Source organism: Ictidomys tridecemlineatus, chromosome 7, assembly GCF_052094955.1.
Source record: "Ictidomys tridecemlineatus isolate mIctTri1 chromosome 7, mIctTri1.hap1, whole genome shotgun sequence".
Lineage (NCBI taxonomy): Eukaryota > Metazoa > Chordata > Mammalia > Rodentia > Sciuridae > Ictidomys > Ictidomys tridecemlineatus.
The window spans coordinates 33244041-33256414 of record NC_135483.1 but is presented as its reverse complement, the minus strand read 5'-3'; the positions used below and the strand labels follow the sequence as shown (position 1 = coordinate 33256414).

At 35.3% G+C, this 12374-nt stretch overlaps 1 protein-coding gene across 2 annotated transcripts in view; it reads left to right on the top strand.

Annotated features, from left to right (window-relative positions):
- Atp6v1c1 (ATPase H+ transporting V1 subunit C1) overlaps positions 1-12374 on the top strand; it is a 48876-nt gene that overhangs the window by 14386 nt on the left and 22116 nt on the right. For both annotated transcript variants that reach the window (XM_078016836.1, XM_005316281.4), the window contains exons 2-3: positions 5081-5251; positions 6626-6693. In XM_078016836.1, coding sequence (XP_077872962.1) covers positions 5120-5251; positions 6626-6693 — 200 coding nt within the window. In that variant the 5' untranslated portion in view covers positions 5081-5119. The remainder of the gene's footprint in view (positions 1-5080; positions 5252-6625; positions 6694-12374) is intronic.

The following is a 12374-nucleotide window of genomic DNA, read 5'->3' as shown; positions in this document are numbered from 1 at the left end:
TATAACATGCTACATAATATATATCATCTGAGGTATTTTCTGTGCCTTGGTTTCTTTGTAATTACTATCCCTCTCATGGGGTTGTTTTTTTTTTTTTTTTTTTTTTTAAAGAGAGAGAGAGGAGAGAGAGGAAGAGAGAGAGAGAGAATTTTTAATATTTATTTTTTAGTTCTCGGCGGACACAACATCTTTGTTGGTATGTGGTGCTGAGAGGATCGAACCCGGGCCGCACGCATGCCAGGCGAGCGCGCTACAGCTTGAGCCACATCCCCAGCCCTCATGGGGTTGTTTTAATAAGTTAATGAATTAATATATGGGAAGTACTTTGGTGAAGTAGATAGGAAGCATCTGATCAGTATTGGTTGCTGCCTTTAGAATATTTGACGATCTTAATTGTCTGGTGTTGCAGAGGTACACCTAGGCTAGCTCAGGGAACACTGAATTAGGACCAAGGTTGGGATGATGAGCTAGCTAGAAGTGTTAGGTGCTTTTGAGATATCAGAGTGGAAAGGTAGTCAGTGGCTGATATTGTTGGGGTACAGTTATTTTTGTTGGAGGAGAGCCCAGGCTGACAATATAGTTTGGGAGTGTCCAGCATTTTACCTGGAATTGCCTAAGATGTAGAGAAAACCAACAGGAGAGAAACACATTTACACATTTGCACAAGGGAGGAATGTAGACTTGAGTCTGAGTCTTAAGAACCCCAACCTTTAGTCAGTGTGCCTATTTGATAATTTTTTCTTCTGTTTAGCATATGATGTATCTGCATTTATGTTTGATTTCAAAAATACAAGATGAAGCAAAAGGAAATAGTTAGCAATAAAAACAAGTAATTTGGCTGGGCATGGTGGTGTGTGCCTGTAATCACAGTGGCTCAGGAGGATTGTGAGTTCAAAGCCAGCCTCAGCAAAAGTGAGGCGCCAAACTTGCTATCTCTAAATAAAATATAAAAAAAGGGCTGGGGATGTGGCTCAGTGGTTGAGTGCCTCTGAGTTCAATCCCTGGTACCAAAACAAAATCAAACAAACAAACTCCCCTGCAAAACCAAGTCATTTGAAGCAGTGGAGGTGTTCAGGTTCTTGTTGAGTTCCTAACCATTGGCCACTTATTTTAACTCTTTCCTCGCATCTGAGAGAAAAAGGGAAATGTGTTTAGCAACATGGATTTTATTTTCTCAGCCTCCCCACTCCCCAAATAGTACAGTGTATTCTCAAATAGTAAAATGTATCCCCAAATAGTAAATTATGTCTACATTTTATTTTCAACTAAGTTAAATTATTCTTAAATTTCAAGAATTTTTAAAAAAATGTGACTCATATAAGTTTAACTGTGGACATTGTGTGAGGCTCTGGGTTCTATCCTCAGCACCAAAAAAAAAAAAAAAAAAAAAAAAGCTTCGGGGGATAATGTGATAAGTGCATGATAGTGGCATTCATAACGTATAAGTAAACAGGATATTTCCCTCCTGGACACTGGGGAGAGCCTGAGAACGAGAATGTGTTAGGGACATAGTTAATATAGTTACCTCCAAAAAGATCTAGGTCATCATTTTATTCATTCCTTCCAACAGTTGTGTAAAGAGGTTTGTGGAATTTCCATTTTGCACATGAGAGGACTTACAAGGGGTTAGAGTAAGGGTTTTAATTCTTGTGAGACTCCAAGTTTTTGTGTTCTTCTATGATCTGACAGGTTAGGTCCCTTGAATCTCTAAATTTTTTTTTTTTAATCTTTTTGTGTGGGGTAACCATTGTTCCTTTTAGGAGGTAGGATAGTTTTGGATACCAGGTTCTGTACTATTTTAGAAATTTAGAAATTGTGGGTGAAAATAGAAGAGTCAAGACACTTTTATGTAGCAGAATCCATTAGACTTCCAGGGTACTCTGAACTTGGAACTGAACAGGGTGAAGGGGTTCTGGGTTGCTTGTGGATCTCTTCAAATGGAAGATCTCAGGCATATGTGACTGCAGAGCATTCTTCTTTCCTAACCTGACACAGTAAAGAGAACATGGCCTTTATAGTCAAACACAACTTGGATTTGAATCTCATCTGCCAGTTGTGTGGCCTTAGATAAATTACTAATCTCTGAGTGTCTCATAGGGTGATTGTAGGAATTAACTAAAGTAATGCATGAGAAATGTGTAACACAGTACCAAACATAAAGGGCATATTTATTTATTTATTTATTTATTTATTTGTAGTATGGTGGTACTCAGAATTGAACCCATGTGTGAACTACCATTGATCTACATCCCCAGCTCTCTTTTTACTTTTTATTTTGAGACAGGGTTTCACTAGGTTGCTGAGGTTGACCTTGAAATTTGCCATCTTCCTGCTTCAGCCTCCCAAGTTCTTGGGGCTATAGGATTCACCACTGCATCCATCTTATTACAGTCTTTGAAACAGGTGCAGTTTAAATAATAAAACACTGCTGTCAGGGAGAATTGCAACACGTGACTTCATTACCTGTCATTTATTGGGGAGGTATAAAAATGTATTTCAACAGAGCTAGTTGTATAAAGTAAATACAGTAAAAGCTCAGTTTTCCAAAAACCATAGTCACTTTGAAGATCTGGATTACTAACAGAAATTTAAAGATGCCATTGGATTTTCTTAATAAACTGAGGAATTTAAAATACTGTGATTGGTATTGAGCTAAATAGCTAGATTTGGTTAAATGCAAGAGTATTAGATAAAGGAAACCAGAGATAGGGAAATAGCTAAGGCCAAAGTAGTCAAAGGAAAGTGAAAAGGGTACCAGTAGTTGGAGCAGTTTTAGTGAGGTGACCTAAATGTGGTGGAGCACAGAAACCAGATGACAGGAAGGCAGCAGATAGGTCCACAGCATTTCATCAGAAATTAATTATAAAAGGCAACTTCCTGCATAGGTTTTGGAGTTAGTATAGGTATAGTCTAAGCTCCTATCCTCTAACATTGTTAAATATATGCAACATTATTAAATATATGGACCCTAAAGGAGGATTAACTTGATTGATTATTCTGTTCTCTGAATATGCCACCTGATAGTTCACTAACATTTTATAGTTTATAAATTTTACTAAGCAGTGTTATATTTTAACTCATAAATTAATTACATTCTTATAACAGTTTGAGATTTTAAAAAAATATTTCATATACAGAAAAATTCAAATATTGCAAATTAGCAGACATCCACACATCTACTACTTAGATTTAATAGCTATTAACATTTTGCCATGTTTGCCCCAGATTGATTGATCATCCATTCATCCAGGAGGAGGTAGGGATGGATCCTTCCTTCCCTCCCTGAACTCAGGCTCTTGGGCATGTTAGGCAAATGTTCTACCACTGAGCTACATCCACAATCAAATCTTTTTCTTAAATAAAATCCTGAATTCCTGAAATTACAGGTGAGTGTCACTGCACGTGGCTTAAGTTTACTTTAATGATACCATACATAATGAGTAGACAGATTTACTTTCATTAAAGTGGGCTACTGAGATTATAAAAGTTCATTACGATTAACTATATTTTGAAGAAAATTTATAAAGTCCTTTCCCATTCATTATCTGATTTTGTTCTTAGGACAGCTATATATTCAATTTACAGACATGGAGACCAGTTTCAGAAGAGGTTAAATGAGCAGTAGTGGTAGAGAGCTTATGATGGTTTTCCTGAAGGCAATTAGATTGGAAAATGATACTGTAATGTTACAGTTTTATGAGTTATTTTATGTTGTATTTTTTATCTACTTAGATTCTGAGTAGATTTATATTTTACCCACTCCTTCCTGTGTGTATTTGGGGAGGGGAGGAAGAGGAAGGAAAAAAGATTGTAGAAGAGGGTTGGATGTATTTTAATGGGAGTCTTTGGGAAGAAGGATCCACAGCTGCTTCTGTAACTCAGCTTCAGTAGTATTTTTACTCCTTCCCACAACCCTGTACTTGAACAAAACCAGGTAGGTTAGCAAGACACTTTTTTTTTCTTCATATGTTTGATGGTAACTAAGAATATATTGGAGATTTGAGGAGATTCCTCTAGGTTGAGTATGGATAATCATCAATTTGACTACTTTGTAGGATTTTCTAAATTAGTGTGGCAAATTTATTTGGTCACTACTATTCAAGTACACTGATTCAATTAAGTCTTTCTTGGGTTGATTATGCATAGTTTTAATTTTTTTTCATTTTGTTTATTTGTGTTAAATTTAAGGGAAATAAATAAATTTGTGACCCTTGGATTTGGTTGAATGAAAACTTCTGATTGGTATTTTGGGTAGTCTCACTTCTTGAATAATTTCTATTTAGGATGTTATATAATGTTGAAAACATTAAGTAATTCATATATTAGGTCTTTTTGCCCTTTGGTTCTGGAGATTGAACCTAGGTCCTCATACATGCTAGGTAAGCACTCTGTTATTGAGTCATATCCCCAGCCCCTATATTAGATCTTTATCATCTTTTTTTTTAGTGTCACAAATAGATCACAGATATATTTACTTCCAGATAAGTAAATATGCTTGATGCTTGATATCATATGCCAGTGTTAGATTACTTTTGAAACAGGTTTGTGCTAGCTTTTTGTCACTGTGACAAAATATTTGGAAGAATCAATTTAAAGAGAAGAAAGGTTTATTTTGGCTCATTGTTTCAAAAGTTCCAGTCTGTGTACACATGGCCCCATTGCTTTGGACTGCAGTGGCGCAATACATCATGGAAGGAACACATGGCAAAGTAGGACTGATTAGCTCATAGCCGAGGGAAGCAAAAAGGGAGAAGCTAGGCATAGTGGCGCATGCCTATAGTCCCATCTACTTGGGAGACTGAGGTGAGAGAATTGCTTGAATCCTGGAGTTTGAGGCTAGCCTGGGCAACATAATAAGACACCAGTTTAAAGAGTGAGGGAGGGAGGGAATGGCCAGAGTTCTATGTCTACCAGTGACATAACTTTCTCCATTTAGGCCCAGTAGCACCATGGGCTGTGGACCATGGGTTTATGGAGTACATTTTAGATATAACTTTATCATTTATCCTGTGACTGAAACATTTTAGAAATGAATGATATTAAATATACTTTTGTGTGTTTGCTTTGTTTTACATTATAGCTTCTTTATTGATTTCCAAAGAAGTTCCTGGTAATAAACATGACTGAATTCTGGCTTATATCTGCTCCTGGGGAGAAAACCTGTCAGCAAACATGGGAGAAACTGCATGCAGCGACCTCGAAGAACAATAACCTTGCTATTTCTTCCAAGTTCAACATTCCTGACTTAAAGGTAAAGCTGCACTGTGTAAGAGTATAATCAGGAGTGTAATCAAAGTGTTTGGAAACAGGAGGGGCCAATTCTTTCTTTTGGTAGAAATGAGATACCCAGTTCCTTTAGTAGAAAACCCTCTTATCTCTAGTTAAATCTAGTTTCGTTTCTTTGAGATGTTGTAACTACCCAAACTAAATAACATTTTTTTTCTTCCTAGATTTTTTTTGTGCTTTTTGAAATATGATTTTCAGAGTTGAAAATCTTAGTAATGTATATGTATATATGTATATACATACATATATATATATATATAATTTTTTAAATAGTTGTAGATGGACAGAATGCCTTTATTTTGTTTGTTTATTTATATGTGTGTGAAGGATTGAACCCACTGCCTCACACTTGTTAGGCAAGAGCTCTGCCATTGAGCTATAGCCCAAGCCCAGAATTAATTTTTCTGTTAATTGATACTCTGCTAACACAGTAAATGTCTTACTATAGCACCTACTTAATCATATTTGCCAAATCTAACCTCATTACTTAATCCATTTAATCTATTTACAATTCTATTCTGATCTGATCTACTGATGCTAGAGCAGTAATCTAGCAGCTTCCGTGTGAAACAGGCTGCCAGTAATCAGTTGATGAAGCTGCTAGTAATTGGTTTAATGAACTTTTGTTAAGAATGGTGATATTTACATTTTGCTAGTTAACTAAGTAAGGTGGTTATATACAATATTCATTTAAGACTTACTGAGGGCTGGGGATGTGGCTCAAGCCGTAGCGCGCTCGCCTGGCATGCGTGCGGCCCAGGTTCGATCCTCAGTACCACATACAAACAAAGATGTTGTGTCCACTGAAAAGTAAAAAATAAATATTAAAAATTCTTTCTCTCCTCTCTCTCTCTCTCTCTTAAAAATGTTAAAAAAAAAAAGACTTACTGAACATATTCAGTGTTTGATATTATTTTTGGAGTTTGGACTCCATTTGGACAGGATGTTTCTTCCAAAATAGGATCTTTTGCATGCAATTTTGCATAGAGATTCAATTATACATCCTCAGATGCACATCCATGGACCTCCTGCTAAGGATCCTTGTTGTAGAGCAGGACTTCAAATGACCAACTGTCACTAGACAGTACAAATATAGGCATACCTTGAAAAGTCTTCATATCCTAAATGGTGCTTGTACCCATGTATCAGAGGATTCGTTGTATGTATAAATAGATTTGAAATGTCTGACAAATATCTTTTTGGTACACTTGCATGTTATAAAATAAAACATGAAGAATTTAAGATTTGTGGGCCCTTTAAATCAAGATATTGTATAATCTTGTAAAAAGGGTGGGTAGGGATGAAAGCTAAATAATAAAATGCCATCTTTCCCTTCCAGGTTGGCACACTGGATGTCTTGGTTGGCTTGTCAGATGAACTGGCTAAACTGGATGCATTTGTAGAAGGGTAATGTACATATATGCACGGGGTAGTGCAAAATGAGAGACATTATTATCATGCTACCTGGACATTGGATTTGTTATCACATATATACTCTGTTTATAGGAATAGTTTTAGAAAATAATGACTTTTTTTCTTTATAAAGCAATTTTGTGAAGGTACAGTTTATGTTCAAGAAAATATACCGGTTTGAAGTATGAAAATAATATTCTTTTTAATATCTTTATTGAGATAATTTACATGTCAGATAGTTTACCTATTTAAAGTGTATACTTCAGTTATGTTAAATACAGAGATGTGTTACCATTATCACAATCAGTTTTAAAACATTTTTATCGCTCTCGCTCCTTCAATAAAACATCCTGTTCCCATCAGTAGTCACTCTCTGTGCCCCACTACCCACTGCTCTACTGTCTGATATTATAGATTTGCCTATTCTGGACATTTCATAAAAATGGAATTTAATATATGGTCTGTTGTGATTGGTGGGTTTTTTTTGGTGGGGGGAGTGCTAGGGGTTGAACCTGGGGGTACTCTACCATTGAGTTATATCCCCATGGTGCTACTCCCCACCCACTCCTGCTTTTATTTTTTTGTGTGCTGAGGATTGAATCCAGGACATGCTAGGCAAGCACTCTACCATTGAGCTACATCCCCAGTACTCCTGGTCTGTTTTAAAAGTTTTTTATTTTGAGATAGGATCTTGTTAAAAGTTGTCCAGGTTGGCCTTGAACCTGTTACCTTCCTGCCACAGCCTCCTCAGTTTGGGATTACATTATGAACCACTGCTCCTGGCTAAGACTGGCTTTTTTGTTTAGCATAATGTTTTGAAATTTTAGCTATGTTATAGCAAATATCAGGATCTCATTTCTTTTTACTATCAATTCTATTATCATCAAATAATATTATCAAATAATTGATTTGATATTAATCCACTCATCAGTTAATTGGACATTTAGTTTGTTTCTTTTTGGTTTACATGAACAATATTGCTATGAACACTTGCATGCAAAGTTTTTTGTGTTCAGTGTTTTTTTTTTTTTTTTTGAGAGAGAGAGAGAGAGAGAGAGAATTTTTAATATTTATTTTTTAGTTTTCGGCGGACACAACATCTTTGTATGTGGTGCTGAGTATCAAACGCATGCCAGGCGAGCGCGCCTCCGCTTGAGCCACACCCCCAGCCCTCAGTGTTTTCATTTGTCTTAGATATGTACCTAAAAGTGGAATTTCTGGGTCACTTAGTTCTTTTTTTTATAATATTTTTTAGTTACAGATGGACACAATATCTTTATTTTGTTTATTTTATTTATTTTTTTAAATGTGGTGTTGAGGATCAAACCTATGCCTCACATATACGAGGCAAACTGTCTGCCACTAAGCCACAACCTGAACCCTACTTGGTTCCTTTTTGAAGAACTGCCATATTGTTTTCCAAAAATTGTATTTTCAACATTAGTGTTTAAAGGTTGTAATTTCTCCATGTTGCTACTATCAGTCTTGATTATATCCATCCTAGTGGGTATGAAGTAGTGTCTCATTGTATTTTTGATTTGCACTTCCCTGATGACTGATGATAAATGTTGAGTTTCTTTTCATGTGTTTATTGGCCATTTATTTTTCTTCTTTGGAAATGTCTATTTGGATCCTTTGCCCATATTTAATTGGCTTATTCTTCTTTTTATTATTGAGTTGTAAGTGTTCTTTACATATTCTAAATACAAGTCCTTTGTGAGATATGACTTGCTAATAATTTCTCCCAATCTGTGTGTTGTCTTCATTCTCTTTTTCTTTCTTTTCTCCTCCTCCGCCTTCCCCTCGTCTTCCTGCTTCTTCCTCTTCTTCCCCTTCTCCCCCTCTCCCTCCCCTTGTTCCCCTCTATGGAGATTGAACACAGTGATGCTCTACCACTGAGCCACATCCCTAGTCCTTTCTGTTTTTTATTTTGAGACAGGGTCTCAATAAGTTGCTTAGGGCCTTATTAAGTTGATGAGGCTTGTCTGGAACTTGTCATCTTCCTAACTCAGTCTCCTGAGTCTCTGATATTACAAGTGTGAACCAGCCCCTTTTTATTTTTTATTTAAAGACAGGGTCTTGCTAAGTTGCCCAGGTTGACCTCAAACTTTTGACCCTCCTGCCTTAGCTTCCTGAGTGGCTGAGATTACAGGTGCACACCACTGCACCTACCTTGTCTTTACTTTGTTGATTTTTGTTCTAGAAAGCACAAGAATTTTTAATTTTGATGAAGTCCAATTTATCTACTTTTGTTACTTGTGTTTTTGGTGTCATATCTAGAAAACAGTCACAGTATACATCTGTGTTTTTTTTCCTAGAGTTTTATAGTTATGGCTTTGATCCATTTTGAGTTCATTTGTATAGATGGCATGAGATAGAGCTATCTCTTCATTCTTGAGTTTGTGGACACCTAGTTGTCCAACAGTGATAGAGTGTTTGCCTAGCATGTCCTGGATTTGATACCCAACAGTGCAAGGAAAAAAAAAATTAGGAACTAGTGCGTATCTCAGTGATAGTTGTCCAGGCACCATGTGAATTATCTTGGCATGTTTCCTGAAAATCAGTTGAACATAATAATGAGGGCTTATTTCTGGACTCTCAGTTCTGTTTTATTGATCTGTTGTTTTTATCCTTTGCTATTACTGCATTATCTTGATTATTGTGGCTTCATAGTAAGTTTTTAAATCAAAGTGTGAGTTTTCTTCTTTTCAAGATTGTTCATTCTTGGTTTCTTGCATTTTCAAATGAATTTTAGGATTGCTACATCAAGTTTCTGTGAGTCATCTGGAATTTTGAAGAGAATTGTGTTTAGTCTGTGATTCAATTTGGGGTATATTGCCATCCTAACAATGTTGTCTTTGATCCATTTTTTTGAAGATGCTGATACTTCTGTTTGCAGAATTTAGTTATAACTATTTAATATAATGCTTATTCCATAAGCCCTATATTCCCTTTACTACTTAATTTCTAGTTTCATATGCTACTTATAATACTTAAAGTGACATTAATGTATACAAATAATATATGATACATGTCAGCTGTACACTTGTCAAATCTGTAAAACAAACATTACATGTTGACTGTTTGAAGAGCTTACAGTTAATTATAACTTCAATTATAATATAGTTTCTAGTCTAACCTTAATTAAAATAACTTTAAAAACTGCAAAATTCCTAAAAATTTTTAGGCTTAGTGAAATAGAACACACCCTCTTTGTGTATTTGTGTGAGAGAATGTGTGTATTTACCACCTATTGCCCCAATGCTTACATAGCACTTGAACCCAAACCCTCTATGGGGGGGAGACTAGTACCCCCTAATTTAAGTATAACTTCAACTATAATGAAGTTTCTAGTGTAATTGTCAAAGCAACTTTACAAACTGCAAAAATTTTGAAGATTTTTAGGTTTAGTGAAGTAGACCATCTCCTTATATATATATTTTCTGTTACCAATTTTTCCCCAATACTTTACATAGCAATCAGAGACAAAATTAATTACAACTTCATGCAACTGTATTTATTCTGATAGTTAATATAGCTAATTCATTAAAGTAAAGCATGAAAACATTTAGATGAGTATTTTAACATAAAATTTTAGTCCCGGCCTTTTAATTAATTTATACTAGAATTATACATGCAGTGTCCTCACCCCAGTGAGAATGCTGTCTATATCAAAAAAAGGAGCAAGTTTCAAGTCAACTATCGTAGTAGCTCATAACACCTTACTGAACCACATCTACATGGGATATAGTATTGATTAAAATTAAGCAATATGGGGCCAGGGTTGTAGCTCAGTAGTGGAGCGCTTGCCTAGCGTGTGTGAGGCACTGAGTTTGATCCCTGGCACCACATAAAAATAAACAAATAAAATAAAGGTACTGTGTTCATCTACAATTTAAAAAAGTATTTTTTAAAAATTAAGCAATATGAACAAAAGTTCAACAGTCATACTATAATAGGGTGATAAATTTTGTGCCAGCTATTGCAATCATACAGTTAACCCAGATTAATACAATTTGGCATAAAATGTGTTTTAAATGTATTACAATAAGGTTAAGTCGTAACTAAGCTATGAAAAACTTTATTTAAAATAAAACTCTGAGTAACCTTAACATACAATAGCTAAGACACAAACTTTATGAGATATGACTTGTAAATAATTTCTCCCAATCTGTGAGTTGTCTTCATTTCTTTTTCTTTCTTTTCTTCTCCTCTTTCTTCCTCCTTCTCCTCTTTCTCTTCCTATTTTTCCCCTTCTCTCCCTCCCCTTCCTCATCTGTACTGCAGATTAAACATAGTGATGCTCCACTACTAAGCCATATCCCTAGCCTTTTTTATTTTTATTTTTTGTGGTGCTGGGATTGAACCCAGGGCCTTGTGCATGCAAGTCAAGCACTCTACCAACTGAGCTATGTCCCCAGCCCCCCTTTTTATTTTTACTCTTTTGTTTTTTGGTAATAAGGATTGAACCCAGGGATGCCTCAGTATGCTTAGCCATAAACATAAGTACTTAAATAGCAAAACTATAGCCTAAAACTCAAAGGACTTTACATATCTCTAGAGGAACCTGTTCTATAACTGATAAACCCAGACTCATCCCAGCACTTTTTGCAGTATTAGCCTATGTACTGCCATCTTCAGTAAACCCTAGTATGGTCTTATTGTAAACACAAATATACATAAAAACATTAAGTCAAGATGTAGATTATAAGGTGGAAAGAAATGGGCTACATTTTCTATTTTAGAACATCTCAAAATAGCTCTTATGAAATTCAAGAATCAAAGGCAGATTTAGTAGTAAGTTAAGAATAGAGAGCCTAACTAAATAGGGATATAAAGCTCATACATACCATCTGTCACCCTCCTGAAATATTATAAACTAAAAAATATAATTTTATTAACACATAAGAAGACATAAGTTGTAACAAGGTAAATGTACTGGAGAATATGTTTGGAATAACCAAAATATAGCTTAATATAAAAGTACCCAGCCTACACCTAAAAGATTTCACATAATTTGAACATTTTGAACTAATCTTAGCTCACCAACCTTACAAACTCCAATATTATTAACAAAACATTTATACCCAATAAAAATTTAGGTGATAGAAATTACTGGAGCTATGGAGACAATACCATAAGGGAAAGATAAAAGATACAAAAGCACAAAATAGCAGAGACTGTTACCTTTTACATAATTACTAACCAGAACTTCACAGAAAGTACTTAAACTAAGAACTCTGAAACCAAATTCATCTATGTAATGAAATTGTGGGTGGCTTATGAGTGGAAGTTTCCTAAACTTAAGTTTTGTCACTTGAAATTCAGTTTCACTGTATTTTAGCTGAAGATGGGCATGGGTATAACTTTCTGCATTTTGATTAATTGGTGGAATCAATCTAAAATTCCTTTGACTCTGGAATGCAGATTGTTTAAATGTATATGGACTTAGTTAAATGCTGTAATTTGTAAAATTCAGAATTTTGGAGAATCATTTGCTTGAATTTTTAAGGGAATAGGCTTGAATAGAAGGAGCATTTCCTTAAACCCTGTGTAGACAGTTTTCTCATTTATGCCTTCAATTTGTTTCTGAATTAATTTGAACCATCCTAAAGCAACTGCTCTGGCCGTAGAGTCTTAACATCAGGGTTGCAGAGAGAATCTTTTTACCTAAC